Source organism: Osmia lignaria, chromosome 15 (assembly GCF_051020975.1).
Source record: "Osmia lignaria lignaria isolate PbOS001 chromosome 15, iyOsmLign1, whole genome shotgun sequence".
In the NCBI taxonomy this organism is placed as follows: domain Eukaryota; kingdom Metazoa; phylum Arthropoda; class Insecta; order Hymenoptera; family Megachilidae; genus Osmia; species Osmia lignaria.
The window spans coordinates 5,156,879-5,173,376 of NC_135046.1; the positions used below are offsets into that span (position 1 = coordinate 5,156,879).

Sequence of the window (16,498 nt, forward strand, 5' to 3'; positions counted from 1 at the left end):
GTAACAATTGTGTTAAAGAATTTGCTTTTTTTGTATCGCCAAAATTTTATATAAATTTAGGATATGAGTGTTTTAAAACTACAGGAATGTAAATTACAATAATTATGTTTCCTTACATTCTGTTTACACCAATTAATTTTCGTAATTTGGATGCTAATAACATTTGATAACGAAACGATTATTGAGCGAAAATACGCTTCTAGAAAACCATGTAATTTCAAAAAACAAAATATAAATTCTAAATATAACGTGATTTCTTAGAATTAAATTTGATGTTATGACTCATGTTTGCCAGATGCAATAACAAAAAAAGTTCAAGCTAGTATATACAATTAAGTGATTATACATATACTTGTCATTTTTCAAGTACTTTCAATAGATTTTCCAAATAATGTATTTGAATTATTCTAAATTTTATTCGTGTTTATTTTTTAATTAGACATTCGTATATTAACATTACTAATCGTAATGATGTCATAACATCCCTTTAAGCAATGAAAAATAGAAAGTATTCAACTTAATTTACCTCTATTTTACATGTTATTTTAATATTAAATATTCAGGATAAAAATATTGTAACCAATGTGAGTAACAACAAACTTATGTGATTTAAAAAAAATCGTCAGTCACTGTTCAACTCGATTTCATTACGTTGTTTTCCGCATTATGTTATTTCATCAATTATCATTCTTACCTTTTTCTTTATTTTTTATGTTTATTAAGTGCTTCGAATAATGCATCAGCGTCTTCATTTGTTTTTACTCTTAACAAGACGGGTACGGGGGGTGGTGTTGATTCTGGTAATGGTAAACAAACTAACATTATTGTATTTTTGCTCATACGTTTTGTTGGAATACTTTGGGTTAATAAAGTATTGAGCAATAAATTTCCCAACGCAGTTTCGGCGCGAACTAATAGCTGTGTTTTATCATTTGGTGTCGGCTTTAAAAACAAACAACCGATACCTCTCTCAGTAAAGTTACCATCTTTTTTAACAAAAACTTTACACCTGTAATACAATATAAAAATCAATTTTATCATAAACATGTATTAATTTTAAATTAACGTATATTTATGTTGTAACTATAATATATTGTAACTATAAGGTGATACCTTTGTTGATATATGGCACCTTCTTCTGTTACTGGTTTAAAATCTACTTTTGGTGGTTCATCATCTTCATCCTCCTTTTCTTCATTTTCCTCAGATTCTTGTGGCTTTACAGCTTGAGCTCCAAATGTAAAGGGCTTAGCGCTATAAATAAGAACGTTATTATAATACTTTTAATTATTTATTCTGTAAATCAGTCAACAAATTTAAATAAATTACCTTCCAAAACTGAAACCAGTTGATGTATTGGTGGTAGTGGAACTTTGACCAAAACAAAACGTATTAGTATTTGTTGTAGAAAATGTGCTGGTAGTGGTAGATTTTGCGTCTGTTTTTGACTCTTGTTCATCTGATTTATTATCTCCTAATGTTGAGGATTTACTCAAAAATGGATTCTTTTCATAATTCATATTTCCAAATATACTTTTAGTGGCAGCTTTCTGATCAATGTTACCAAATACAGATTTAGGTGTATCTGAAATTTGGTCTGTACTACTAAACATCGATTTATTGCTATCTATAATATGTTCTGATTTACCAAATATAGACTTTGAACCTGTATTAATATTGCCAAAAATTGATTTTTCAGATTTCCATTCTGTTGTGTTCACAAGAGATTTTGTATTTGCTCCACTGAATGAGGTACTATCTAGTTTCTTTTCAGTATTTGCAGCATCCTTACTATCATTAGTATGGACAGGCTGTGCTTGTTCTGATGTATGGAATGTTTTTTCCACTTCAGTTGCATGTTTAGATTCAATTTCTTTAAGATATCTTTCATAATCCTTAAAAATAGGTGTTAAAATGCAAAAAGGATTTGCATCAACATGTGTTTTAATCCACTGTGCCACACTTTCATTTAATCCCTTTAACTTAGCAAAATACTCAGAGGACTTTTTAACTTTATTTTGATCTTCTTGGTCAGAAATACTTTTTTTACTTATAGATGTGCTCGAGGATGTTTGTATTTCTGAGCTTTCCTTTTTATTTGTTCCATTTTCACTGCTTTTAGGAGCTTCATTATTTGTAGAAGGTTTACTGATATTTGTATTTGTTTTTGAAGATGCATCATTAGTATTAGTATTAGTATTACTACTAGCTAAGAAAGTGAATAATGAAGCATTAGATGTAGGTGATGTTTTAAAACCTGTAAATGTACCAAATGCACTTCTGGTACCATCCTGAAAAATATGTAGGAAAAAAAATACATGCCTATCTTAAGATAAAAATTGTAAAAATAACAAATTATTTACTTCTCCAGATTGCAAACGGCGTTTAGCTCTTTTTACAACTCTTTTTTCAAGAACATCATCAGCTGCTTTTTTAAATGTTCCTGCCTCTTCTGGACATTCTCCTTTATCCCAATTATCATGATTTAATTCTGTAGATGCAGACCTCTTGCCAGACATTTTTGTAAACATACTTTTCTAAATCAGCCACTTAAACATTTTTATGAAAGACAAGATAAGAAAATCAACTATTACCAGTTTCTGTTGGTTTTAAAATATTCCGTTACATTTTTTAAATTTTAAATCCAAGTGTCACTTAGTTCATAACGTAATAAAAAGATCGAGTAACTTTTATATATGTAAATATGTAATAATAATTGATTACATAAGAATCGAAATTACTACCCCAAATATAAAAAAATTTAAATTAAGGTGTATTACATATACATGAATATATACGATTAAATATTAATTAATACAGCAAGGAGTACATAGAAATTTATTCGTTAGATAGACAGGAAAAAAATTGCAATATAACCTTATAGCTAACCTAATTGGAAGACAGGATATAGAAATCTTTTACAATTCAAACATAAAAGAAGTGGAACCATAATATTTACCGTATTGAGTTTGAAACCATATATAAGTTAAGTAAGATTAATTCGACACATTTACAACGATATATGCGATTACAGTACATAAGAATTTGCATAAAGTTGAACACTAGCACACAATTTTCCGAAGTTTGCGCACGCGCAGTTTTAACCATGCTTGTATTATGTACATATCCAACGAACAAACTAAATCTTAAAAGGTTAAACGACAAAATTATAATAATTTTAGTTCTATTTTATGCAACGTGTATGTGATGTAGACATATTTCTCACTCCACATGCAGCAATAAGGTAACAAAATTGATATTAAAATATGTTCGAATCAAACAATCACTGTAAACGTACAGATAACTTTGTTTAGTTTGGACATAATATTGTCTTCTGTAAACAATTAATTTAAATCAATTGTTCATTTTCACTCATCACAATATATATGCAATTATACTTAAATAACAGAGATTACGTAAAAATATTAAAAATTTACATAGTTTTATAATTTGCAATTATCGAACACGTGCAAGCCCGATTATTAATTAATAGAACAATTAATTAAAGTTGAAATATATTTTAAAATTCAATAGAAACTATTGCTAGTATAGTACATTGTCCGATATTTTTAAACTTTAGACTTCTAGGTAGGTTCTTATAAAGAAAACTCTGAGAAAAAGTTCAGAACGTAAAAGAAATTGATAAACTAATTACGTTAATAACTTGTTTATATGCAAGTTAAGATGGATTTTTGTCTGATCGAGATACGATGTCATGAATTAAAAGAAATTTGTTATATCATTCTGTATTTATTAAACTAGCCTATAATGTCGGAATATGATGAATGATCACGTGATGTATTATCGCGTGCAGATGATCGATTTAAACATTGCATTTCTCTATGTATGTATTTATATCTTTTATAGATACAAATGCCAGTTTACACAGTTAATTATTTATTATCACAAGCGCAAATAATTAAAAAAATAATATCAATTAACAGTTTATAAAGAAATCAGAATTACACATGTATCGTTGTTTATAGCATACTTTTTCCCTACTTACAATATAAAATAAATCTTAAGTATTCGTTTATTCTATTAATTTTAAACTTTAAATAAGCATTCCAATACGTTAATTTCTAATGAAATGCATACTTATTTTTGTTTGTTAATATACAAGAATAAAAAAAATAATCACAGTATAAAATTTAATGTGTTCATTGAAATAATTCTGTTTCAGCAGGGTGTAAAAAGAAATGGAGGTAAATAACGGAATATAAATATTAATTTAACATAATGTGCCCAATAAGTGCAGCCATATTAAGACGTGTCTTCAAATGCGCAGAAATTCCGAAACGCGTCTTTGGGCTTCGAGGGAGCAAGCACGCTACTCTCCTATCGTGAACGGCGTTTCGTTTCGTAATCGCAAATATGTGGCGCCACTATCGTCGTCATTACCAACGTTCACTATCGTAAAAGATTTGTTTCAAGGAAATGTTTTCTTTGAGCTCATTGTGCTTCCAGAAGTTTGTAAACATAGTTCCTAGTGGTGATTCGGCGTAAATGAACAATACGTACTATAAAATTGTAACAGAAATTAAAGAGTCGTTCCGCGTGGCAGAGATACCGGTTGTATAGCTTGGCGCGAAAACTTGCTTTCAAGGAGCGCGTCGGATCCCTGGGCATACAGTGCTACGGGAGGAACGAAGAAAGGGTGTTAGAGGGAGAAAGAGAGAAGGATAGCGGGAAAGGGCCAGGGGTGTCGGGGGATCTCGAGCAACTTGGCACGTCCGTGTACGGAGGCAACAGTGCTGGTGGCAGCACAGACGCTCGTTGATGAGCGAACAATTCACTTTGGTGCGCGGTTTCACGACGTTGTTTCATCGGGTTGGTGTCGTGAAATAAGGGTGTGCATATGTACACACGTAACGAAGCGACGAAATGTGTCTGTAACATTTTTACCTGCCCGGTTTTCCTAAGTTAAAACAGTCAAGTGTCGTTGCGGTGGCTCGAAGAGTTAGTGGCTGGTGCGCGCCGTGCGTGCGGTTGATCAGAGCGTATACCGCTGCTCTCGACAATTTAGTGGGAGAGTGAGAGTGAGAGGGAGGAGGGGTTTCCCGTCCTCCTCTTCTCTCGCTAAAATCGGCCGGATTTTTGAACAGGGAGGAAAAACGAATAATCTCGATATAAAACTATGGAGATATCGAAGAGTTTGCAGGAAGAAATACTCAGCGTGCAAAATAAGCTGAAAAATGCTATACGCGATCATCAGGTGAGTCTCGCAACCGTGCATGTATGTCGATAACGATTTAAAGATTGAGAGTACGAAACCGAATGAACGAGCAAGCGAGCGAACAATTTAACGAATTATTCTTTCATCGACAAATGTCTCTTCTTTTTTTAATTTCCTTCAGCACGCAGTTGCCTATCGATTAAAAAATCGAGATACCGTGTTCGATAGATAATCGACTTGTAAAGTGGAAAACTTTTCGAGAAGTTTTAACTTCCGGATGTAACTTTGTTTCGGGGAAAGTATCGCGAAGTAAACAAAAACTAAACGCATGATAAAGCTTTTTCTCCTATAAATGCTATTTGTGATTCAGTTTCTTTGGCATTTTCATGCAGAATGCGTGTATGAACGCATGTACGCATCAATCACGCGCGCGCGTGCATAAATGCACACCTCCTATACTATATTTACGGAACTTCTAACTCGATGTAAATTTTCGGAAATACTGTGAAATAATGATTTTGATTAATGATACGAGTCGAAACTGAGTTATTAGCGTGGCATACATGTCCCTTCGATTTCTTAAAACTGTCTCAACCTTCCTTTCACTCGTATTGGACATTTGTAATTTCTTCTTTGGCTCCATCAGAGTAATGTTACATGTTATCGATAGTGAAAGAAGCGTAACAAATTCTAAAGGAACTTTTGTTCGTTTTCAATCATGGTACGAGCTTTTACATTGAACAGTAATCATTTCTATTTTTTTTACGAATCATATAAACTCGAAGGTGAACGAGTGTTCAGACCTTAACCTTTGTTAGTAGAGTGCTTCGACCGATGCGTCGCATGACTTTGAGAACCAACATTTTGTCTCCTTCCCTCTCTCTCCCGCTCGTTCGTTCATTCAGTTACTCACTTGTTCGATTTATCTCCCTCTCTTTCCCTCTTCTACCTCTAACTTCTGTACATACTTCTACACTCTTTCTTACGTTCTTTCTCTTTCCCCCGATTACTTTTGTCTTTATCTAATTCTTTCTTTCTTCCAAAGCATAAATTTCAATTTGATTATATCATATACTGTGTACTTTTTTTTATATACAAACTAATCGTCTTTTGCCATGTTTCATTATTTTTCTAAAATTTCTTCCTGTTTATTTTCTAACCACGTTTCTCTATTATTCTTCCGTATTCATTATCAGGTACCTATAATAAAAACCTTTCAAAATTACGGTAATTCCAAATAGATATATGAAGTTAAGTCGAACGTTCTAGCAACGACCCTTATTGGAAATCCTTTGTTAGCGTTCGTTCGGTATCGTCAGAAATCTTTACATTATAAATGTCTAAAGGTTCAAGGTATTCCGTGGTATATAAGTGTAAACCGATATTATAGAATCGCGTATACTACCGTCTACCCGTTTCGGCCATATTCAAAGGAACTTTTATTAACTAGTAAGAACGCTAGAGGGATACGTACCGGGGGAAAGTTTGTCGGCGCGCAATCGTCGCTCTGCCCTGTTCTACCGACCTTGTTCCATCCAACTCTCATCGAAATCGAATATTTTCAATCGATCGATACAACTCGATATCTGTCGTTTATTTAATTTCTCATAACCGTTCAATTGTTCTATTTTCATATAATATTTTTACAGTTATTGCTCGAGTTAATCGTCGAATAGTTTATCGCGAATTTATCAAGTTAGATAAATAAATCAATATTCATGCACGGCGCAACGTTATTTGTTAACCGGATAGGACAAACCTGTTTTCGCTCGATGGGCATTTGAATTACACGTCGATTGTCGAACGACAGGTGTGCGGCGATATTGTTTCTCGCGAATTTCAAACATTTCCTCCTTGTAGCATGTTTTCATACACGAGAAAAATCTCTAGAAATGACGTGTATTATATATTTCACACACGTTTATTTTAATAATGTATCGGTATATAAATAAATCTATACACGTTGTATTTTATTTTTTACACGATTATATTTTCACGGTCAATGGGATTCTCATTGAACGACTATACGAAGCTTTTTTTTGTTTACTATTCATACATACATGATCAATCATGAAAAACAAAGTAAAATTACATTCCTTTAGTTTTTCTAGGATTAAATTATCGTTAAGATCTAAGAAACATACGGAGACCGGGGAGAGATTCGTTAGATGTAAAATATTTGATGTTGGTTCATTTTGTTCGACACAACGGATCAAGGCACAATGTATTAGGATAATTGCATTATTGCGCCGCGGAACAAAGTGGTTACGTTTCGAAAGCTTCTACGATATTCTAACGCAAACGTTTCAGACGGCTCAACAATGTTATTAATTCTGAATTTTCTTCTCGTTTTACAGATCTGCGTGGGCAAACTGAAGGATGACCCAAACGTAAGTCGTTTACATTTGCTAATCTCACGGATCGATTTGGATTTGGTAAACACGTGAAGGCGTAGATGGGTAAAAGCTCGTGACGTGATGGGTAACACCGTAATAACAGCGTTTCTCGTATCGAGCATCTAGGGAAAACAGTCTCGATATCAGTTATATTTTTGGTCTTGCCATTTTACCGCGTCTCATGTATCGATATATTCTTCGAAAATAATGTTAATTGTTAACACTTTGTAGGCCGAATTTGTTTTTCTCGTTTCCCGATTCTTTTTTAGTCTTCGATTAGAAATTCATTATCATCCATTGCATCCATATAATTGTCATTAGACTGTGGTCATTATTGCGTCGATTGCAGACTCGTGTAAATGATCGTTTCCCATGTTCTTGTGTCATAATTCTATTAAACGCGATAGATGTATCCTTTGCGATGCTGAGATAACGCGAAAAGTTTGACGAACATTAGAATTCTGATTATCCAAGCAAATGTAGACCGGTGAAACTTTGAAAATTGGAAACTCCGATAAACAGAACGTACGCGATCATTTTGGGTGATTTGGGTCCTCTGTTTTTATTCCGCATTGAAATGAAGAAGACCTATAGACAGCGATCTATAAATAGAAAAGAAATCGTTAGTTTAAAGCCAAATTATTTCCCTTACTTTGCAGAATACGGACATCCTTGGTCAGATACAAAAGATTCACTTGCACATCGTGTCGTTGGGAAGATGCCAGGTAAGTTGAGAATTGATTTCCTCGAGCTCCACTCTTTCGTTATGATCCAGGGCAGGTTTGTTCTTGGACGTTCCCTTGTTATCTCTCCACACGAACCGAAAAGATTTTATCGTGAAATTATCCCATCGATATCGAATCGTATCGGGGGTAATCTAAAATCGAAGCAATTTCTTCGAGAACAAAGGTGGTCCTTGTTTCGAAGCAAATAAAATATCGGTTAATCGATAATCACAGCGAGTAAGAAGAATATTTTAAAGGAGTTAGGGTACGAGTTCGGAAATTGAACAACTATAACGTGACCGGTTAGTTTTCGAAACGGCGTTCACCGAAAATTTCCCAAACGTTATCGATTCGTTAGATTCTGTATCGACAACTTGCCTCCGTACTTGCCATTTCTACGCGCGATGTTCCCTGGAACGAGTAACGCATAGTTATAATTAAATAGCGAACTCGTTGAGCGAGTTTATCGACCACCTTTCCAAACTTTGTCGATCGCGTGGTGGATAGACGCAGATAGATACCCTGTACGTTATCATCCGCGAATATCCTCTTTCTTACTCGTCTTTCATAAGTTTACTCCTCGCATTATCGAAGCTGTTACATTATAATAACCCCGTCTTTCTCTCTCGTCCATTATATACTAACAATATCGTCTTTCCTAATAGAGATGTAAGACGTAAGCCGAGCGTAGAAAAACCCTTTAATGCACGCTTCAGAACGGAAACGACTAGACTACATACATACATACATGAAGCATTATCAGCGTGACGAAAGTTGGTCGAACAGCTTTTGTAGTTGCGCGTGATTAACCGAAACTTTCGTGGCGATTAAATTTTCAAGTGTGCAAGAAACGCTTTCCGTCGAACCGTACGCGTTCCTTTTGCGTATTATAAAATGTATAAGAGCGCGTTTCTTTTCCGGATTCGCGAATCGACGCGAAGGATCGATAGCGGGGCGAACTCTGCCCCGAAGAGGTTCCGGTGGATGCGCTTTGCTATCGCACAGCATCCTCTTCTAAACATTTTCGCGATAATCCCGTCGACGACGATCCCTCTTCTCCCTCTTCTCCTTCTTTATTCCAGTCGTGTTTTCTTCTAACTTCTTCCCCGTGACTTCGCTTTCCCTCCTGCTTGTTTTTCTTCGTTTCTTTTCATCCGTCGACAATAAACGACCGATCCAGGTAGATTGCCACCGGAGCAAAGGAGATACGTAAACGGATAGAAATGGAAAAAGACAGAGAGAGAGAGCTGTGTATACAGAGATATATCGAGTGGGAGTGGGTGGTAAGGGTGGCAAGGGTGGCAAAAGAAGAGAATGAGAGAGGGAAAGAGTTAGAAAGAGAGAGCGAATGGAACTTGGGTGAAAAGGAAGCAGAGTAGGGGCAGAGGCGGAGGGGCTCAATCAATAAAATGTCCCGCAGAAACGTTTTCAGCTCTTTACGAGATCTCCGCATTTTTTCCCTCCCCTTTTTCCTTTCCTCTTTATCCTTCCTCCACCTTGATACATTGTTTCTTCTTTGTCCTTTCATCCCTTTCCGGCGCTCCTTTCAACCCGATCGCGTTCCCTTTAACCGTTGTTCATTGCATTATCGAGTTAAACGTTTACTTGCGAAAACTTCCGCAAGTTCCTCGACACCACCACTATCACCGCCGCTGCCGCCGAGATCTTTTATATATTCGCGGACGAGTCGTCCGGAATATCTTTGAACGAGATTATTAAGGAAGCAACCGCGAAATAACGCGAATTTTTCGCGCTCGCGAACGTAACAGGAACACATTCTTTGTTCCTCTTTAGTTCTTGCGCAACGTTAATTGGACGGGGATGATTTGCAACGAAACTTTTATGAGATACAAGAGTTAAAGTAAACTTGAACACGAGGGTTTCTTAGAGTTAAGTCGGCCAATGTTTCTCGGAATCCTATTCTTTCTTCTGTTATTTACTAACAATCTTTGAGGACAACGAGTAAATGAGAAAAGCGTATTCGTACACTGTGAAAATTTTCTTGGCAGAATATAAATCTGAACCGATAATAATTTGCTCTTTTGTCGGAGGGAAAATATTTACTTGATTTATAGGACAGTGCATCCTCTAAGAATACATTCTGCTCATCGCTTAATGACACGCATTCGTATTAAACGATCAGCAACACGCATACGCGCACAGTCTGCCAAGAAAGTTTTCTACGATCGTCATTGACCGAAGCTCAGACTCATAGTTTTCAATCTGAATACGCAGAAGCAAGTTGTCCAGCGGCTGCGCAAGGAGGTCGAAACATTCAAAGCGCAGAACGCGAACGGGGCGAAAGTTTCCATCGCGTCGTTGCTCGGCTTGAACAACAATAATCATATTACGAACAACAATGATACGAAATGCAAGACCGTCAGCAATGATTTTAGCACGAAGAGCTCGAAAGAGGACTACGAGGAGATCGTTAGGAACGGCGATGTCCCTTCGCCCACGCAGGACACCGTACCACCGAAGTAAGTTATAGTTGTATCAATCCGTGTTAACGATACCAGTTCTTTTTATAAAATTTATGATAACGAATACTTGATTACAGGGAACGGTCCAGGTCGGTTGAAACGATTTCCGGCGAGGATGACGTTATCGAGGTCTCCATGGACGAGAACTCTAACGAGAAATCTGAAAAAGAAGAATCAGAGAAGGAATGCAAAGCTGAATCAATGGAAAAAATTAATTTCTTAAATGCCCTCGGTTTGATCACTACCGCGACATGTTCTGAATTGCAAAACAAAAGGGCCGAAAGGAAACGTCGTAGCACGGCTAATCCGCACTTTGTCTATTCTAATTTAGAACTGCCAACGGTAAATATTTTATCGAAATTTCCATATATTGTATAGTTTCATATATCATGTGCGTTTATTGTATTTTTATTCATCTCAGAAACGAAAAAGACACTCGTACCTGCAATCTGGAAATGTTCCTCAAACTCGACAAACAACGGCACGTTTGAACGGACCGTCGCCTCCTCCAGTGAAAGTTGCACCACCAAAATCAACTTCACCTCCAGCATCAAAAGCTGTGTTGAAATCTTTGATTCCAGTTCAAAAGTCTACCACCCGACCGAATATTCTTCGAAGTGTAACGGAAAGTAAAGTTTTCCCGAACAAAAGCAAGGTTGAAAATGGTCCCGGTCAGATTCAATTGCCTACCGTGCCCACTGTTAAGTCTGTTCAGTCGATTGGCAACAAAGCGGTTCATATACCTGGCTTGCCATCCAGCTTAACTATCGAGAGGATTAGTAGTGATTCAGCAGTCTGTATAAGTTGTAGAAATCCAGGTATATAATCGTACGATATGTATGACTCATAGATTTCAATGCGTTCGGACATGATGATATTTTGTTAGAATCAAAATACTCATACGATGCATTGTATGTTGTAACAGGTACGCTCACGGTGTGTGAAAATTGCGCATCCAATTATCACGTGTCTTGCCACTCCATATCACCGGCACCGCAAAGAATATGCCCAAAATGCGCTTTACTGGACGAGGAAGAAATCGAAGACGGCGACGAGGCGGACGAGGAGGAAGACGGACGAAGCTCGTCGTTTAAGAAGGACGAAGAATTCGGTAAATCGTCCTTGGTTTTTCAAAGGATTTCTTCCTGTTGTAACGTTGATCGTGTGATTGACAAAAAAGTTCTTGTTTCCTGCAGACACTAGCTTTGATGAATGTTCGTGGCACGCTTATCTCATTTCGCGACGGCACCGTCCGGGACTATTCGATTTATTTGCGATTTATCATTAATTAGATACCAAATATTAATGATAATTAAATGATAGTAACTCTCTTTTGGTTATATTCGATAACCAAAAGTTAACGTGCACCTACTTTTTTAATTTACGCAGCAGAGAAAAAAACTCTTTTGCGCGAGCAGTAAGATGGAAAAAAGTACTTGTAGATAATGCAGACAAGTTGTGTTTGAAAGAAAAGCAGGAAATTGTGTAACATGGGTCCACAATTTCTAGATTTAACGTGCAACGAGGTATCGCAGCGTTGCCGCAGACTTTATTGAGCGTAAGCACACAGAGAGAATAAACGAGAGAGCAGCCTGCCGGAAGAAGTGTCGCGAGTGAGACCGGCTCCTCGAATACAGCAGAAGAATTTGCAATTAAGAAGAACTTTTTGGTCGATCGTCAGTAATAGGGCTCAAAAAAGCAACGTGTATTGAACGCGAAATATCTTGCAGAGGAGAAAGAGAGAGAAAGATATGAGCTGCGCGAGCGAAACTCGGATCTGAGATTGCAGGTTTACGAGTTGGAAAAACGCTCACAACTACTCGGCCAGTCCCTTCAGGTTCGTCCTGTGGCCTGCGTAGAAAGAAATTTACAAATCTTTTTTTTTTCATTTGGAATGCTGTGTTCAGTTGATGAAATTGTTCGTAAATATTTTACATCTTTTGTTTTTTCATCAGTGAGAACCTGCAAAATCTCTACATTTTTATTTTTCATTTTGGATATTGTTTTTCAGAAATACGTTGATTTTTTTATAACGAAACTTATTATTGGTCTTCTTTTGTTTGATACAAAAATCGATTTCTTTGATATTTTATATAGTTTCTATCAATATCATTACTGTAGAGCTTATATGCGTATATAAATTTAGTTTCTTAAGCGGATCACGAACGCACTATTTGTTCGTTAATCCGTGAAAATACGGAATGCACGATGCTTCCTTCACGTATAGTTAAAATGTCAGTGTTTTAAATATTTCGTTTATATTTCTTCAATTTCAATTATGTACTGCTTATGTATTTCGTGTAGCGCACTTAGTTCGTTGTCGAATAGCGTACACTAAAGAAGATATCTGTGTAAGAGAAATATTTCAAATCGAAATTAGCGTGTGCTCGTGTACGAAATTGGTGGGAGATGGTCCAAAATTAGTTTCTTCGTTAAATTACTTACGTGTACTAAGAGCATGTGCATCTTTGTCCTGATATTTTCAAATAGACAATCGACGCTGATTATTATGTTGCATTTCATAGTGGTAACAGCATATGTAAATAACCGTTTAATTTTTCTTTTAACAGCTACAACAGCGCACGCGCCAGGAATTATTAGGAAAACAAGAGAAGACGCAGAGATCTATAAAACGTCTTGTGGACTTCATAAAGCTGATGCAGCTCAGAAAAAGCGGGGATTCTCCAGCTCCATTGGGATCGGTCAACTTCCTGCCTCGACCTTCCTCATCCCACTCTCCTCGAACAGTGTCTCCGCAACAACCATCAACCAGCCGGATGTCGGGCCTTCTTCAGCCATCAGCATCGAACGAGAAAACAGCGTGCCCTACTCCTCCATCGTCCTCAATCAATTGCCTCGATCGAACATCACCTATATCGACAGGACAGAATCTCAAGTGTCCTACGCCTATCCGCTACCACCACTCACCAGTTCTCAATCCGACAAGCATCAGTCATACCTTATCGTCAAGAAAATCACAGAACCAGCAAGAAGGGCAATTCTGCCTATCGAAGACCAAAGTCACGCAACAATGTTCAACTATAAGCTGCCAATCGCACCAAACTACAAGCCTCGCGTTCAGACGGAAATCTCTGTCGCCCACACCTCACTGCTCGTTGGTAAGCAGTTGTCCGACCCCGTCAGTCGTAACCGCAAGAAGCAAACAAGTCGCGCAGTACCCGCACTCAATCGAATCATCGATTCAGAGAATCTCTCCATCACCGCCGAATATCAGTTGGAGCGATCGACGTTCAACGGTAGAAAGTCCCGAGCCAAACAGCCAAGAAACAAATTCGGTGTCAATCAGCTGCGATCAGTCAAAGCCACAGAAATCCTACTGCCTTCCTACGATAATACAGAATCCGATAAACAGTTACAAATCGCAAAATCAACGGAACCAGAGGAGGCAGCCAGCCTCTTCGGTGGTCGTCCCAAGTACAGGCCAAGAGCCGGTAGTCTTCTCCACTCACTGTTCACAAGCCATAACAAGTCCTATATCGTCACCGATAATTCTCGAGAGCCACGAGACATTGGCCCAGGTGACAAAGATACCAACTCACTCAATCGGCAGCAGTTGCATCGTCAGGACTACCAGTTGGAACCAGGCGAACGAAACGAATCCTCGGCCCAATTGCAGCGCGGTGCCCTCACAAAATTCTTCGAGCACGTGAAATTGGAAGAAGCGCATATACCAGCGCCATCTAGAGCAAAGCTAGTATACAAAAGGAGTAACGTTGCCGAAAGGAACGAGCTTGAAGTTACTGAAATCGCGGACGAAGAATCGAACAGCCACGAGTACGATAACAAAACATCCTCGTCGCTCAGTATTTTCGAGGATGATTTTGCTCTTCGAGAAGCCGAGCGAAATAATTGGCTGCCAGCAGCAGTTATAGAGAAGCTGGGTGAGAAGAACGATAACACGGGTAAGAGCACAGAATGCTTTGATTCCGTCTCGAACTTCTCTAGATCGAACGATGTTATCACGTATAAACGTAAACGTAGCAACAACAAGTATTTCTTAATGGATTGCGAATCAGACTTTGAGGAGAAGGATAACGCGGTGACTGGTACGCCGTTTCCGTCGCATATCGCGTCTCTGACAGAAATTGCATCGCAGAGTCAGAGGGATCTGCATGATACGGAGCCTCTGCGTAACGCACAAAGCAATTTCTTGGAGCTTCGTAACGAGGTCTCAGTTCCTGATGATAAGGCTGATTCCGAGAGACAAGACTTATCCAGTGGCAGACGTTCAACCAGTTGCAGCCGAAGTAGCAGCACAAGTGACAGCGATACTCCGGAACAAGCGATGGACAACTCTCTCAAGTATTCTCGACGTCGACTATCCGATAACACATACAAGGAACGTTTGGGCATTAATGCTGTATCTCCGGAGAGCATGCAGGTGCTCGAACAATTTGAATCGGCTATGCGGGAAACTGGTTGCAGCAATGCTGCCACTTGCTAGAGTTAGTTAGAACGCAGTGTCAACATATGCTGATTATGCTCATTGCTAGAATTTCTTTCTTTCTCTTCTTTTTGACACGGAAACTTATTATTATTTTTTAAACGCTGAGATTTTTTGTTATGTGTGTGAAGTGCATTGTGTTTGAGAAAACTCTTTAGATCTAGAGTTACTTTTCAGAGGTATTCGTACATGATCAATACTGCATTTGAGTTTGTTACTTACCTTTAGGATATCGAAATGAACAAAAGGTATATTAGGTATTCTCGTAATCGTTACAGAACCTCTCTCGGGGCAGTTCCTACTTTCTTTTTACTGCCTTGGAAAGCAATGCAATCGTTTGTATATCGCTGTACCGACTATAAAATTACGATAACGATGGTAATCAAATACCATTGTGCTTCAAAACTGTAAGGATGAGAAGCATCGTTGCTTCGCAATTTCTATTAACTATGTTGTATGTTCGTTTATTTATTAATCGTTGTTCATTCAACTGTTCTTCGATCTATTCGTGGTAGTTCGCGAGGCGCGTGGACCAAGTTTGAATTTCTTCCAATGAACCGTTTCATTTGTATAGTGTTACAGAGTTTCGTATTTTCAGCGTTAACTCTGATTAAATTCATACCACTTCGATTGCGCATAGAATTATTTATGTCTTTGTTTCGCTGAGTTTTATGAGCTTTAAACGTTGTGTTTCGTTGATATTCGTAATCCCGATGAGTAGGAAACACGCACATATCCGACAGATACTGGACGATCTGTGACAAGGTATAAAAAGGCTTCGGTCGAAAGCCTGCGTCGAGTCATATTACCATACTGCCTTAATAGTAATTTAAAAACGGTACTTTTTACAATAATTTCTATGGATAAGCTTCGTGAAACGTGTACGACTCAATAGACTGATTCGGATGTCGCCATATTGAAATTAAGGAGAACGAAGAAGCGGAAGAGGAAAAGATAATCAAAACGCGTTACCGTAATCGAAAAAATTTAGAAGTTAAGGTTGCGTGTACGTTAATGTAGTAGATAATACGTTGTCGAAGCAACGTCTTTATCTTAATTTTGCGATTCAGAATAGAGTTTCTTACGAATCAAGTGCGAAAGAATCTTCTTTTTTTTTCGTTTTAACATTTTTTACATCGAGGTAAATGTTTCGAAGAATAAAAACGTTATTATTTTTAGCCGTATATTATTTACTAAATTGGTAAGCATTTCATTCGATAAAATTAATGTAGCAGTATTCACGAAATCTTTCA

The 16,498-nt window shown here is 37.5% G+C and overlaps 2 protein-coding genes across 5 annotated transcripts; one reads left to right on the forward strand and one right to left on the reverse strand.

Annotated features, from left to right (window-relative positions):
• Nucleotides 1–695: 695 nt before the first annotated feature.
• On the reverse strand, nucleotides 696–3,102 carry Nup50 (nuclear pore complex protein Nup50). The gene is made up of 5 exons (XM_034315053.2): nucleotides 2,960–3,102; nucleotides 2,364–2,549; nucleotides 1,330–2,291; nucleotides 1,114–1,254; nucleotides 696–1,009 (listed from the first exon to the last, which is right to left on the reverse strand). Exons 2-5 carry the CDS (start codon nucleotides 2,529–2,531, stop codon nucleotides 703–705), a joined length of 1,578 nt encoding a protein of 525 aa, XP_034170944.2. The 5' UTR covers nucleotides 2,532–2,549; nucleotides 2,960–3,102; the 3' UTR covers nucleotides 696–702.
• A 5-nt stretch (nucleotides 3,103–3,107) lies between these two features.
• LOC117600068 (uncharacterized) lies at nucleotides 3,108–16,429 on the forward strand. 4 transcript variants are annotated; one of them, XM_034315040.2, is made up of 10 exons: nucleotides 3,108–3,244; nucleotides 4,187–4,205; nucleotides 4,289–5,215; nucleotides 7,534–7,566; nucleotides 8,232–8,297; nucleotides 10,533–10,777; nucleotides 10,858–11,122; nucleotides 11,202–11,598; nucleotides 11,706–11,891; nucleotides 13,351–16,429. In XM_034315040.2, the coding sequence occupies exons 3-10, from the start codon at nucleotides 5,138–5,140 to the stop codon at nucleotides 15,243–15,245; spliced, it is 3,165 nt and encodes a 1,054-aa protein (XP_034170931.2). In that variant the 5' UTR covers nucleotides 3,108–3,244; nucleotides 4,187–4,205; nucleotides 4,289–5,137; the 3' UTR covers nucleotides 15,246–16,429. The 4 variants fall into 4 exon arrangements, with proteins under 4 accessions (XP_034170931.2, XP_034170929.2, XP_034170930.2 ...); XM_034315039.2 differs by having other exon boundaries at nucleotides 3,110–3,244; nucleotides 4,184–4,205; XM_034315038.2 differs by having other exon boundaries at nucleotides 4,187–5,215.
• Nucleotides 16,430–16,498: the final 69 nt, after the last annotated feature.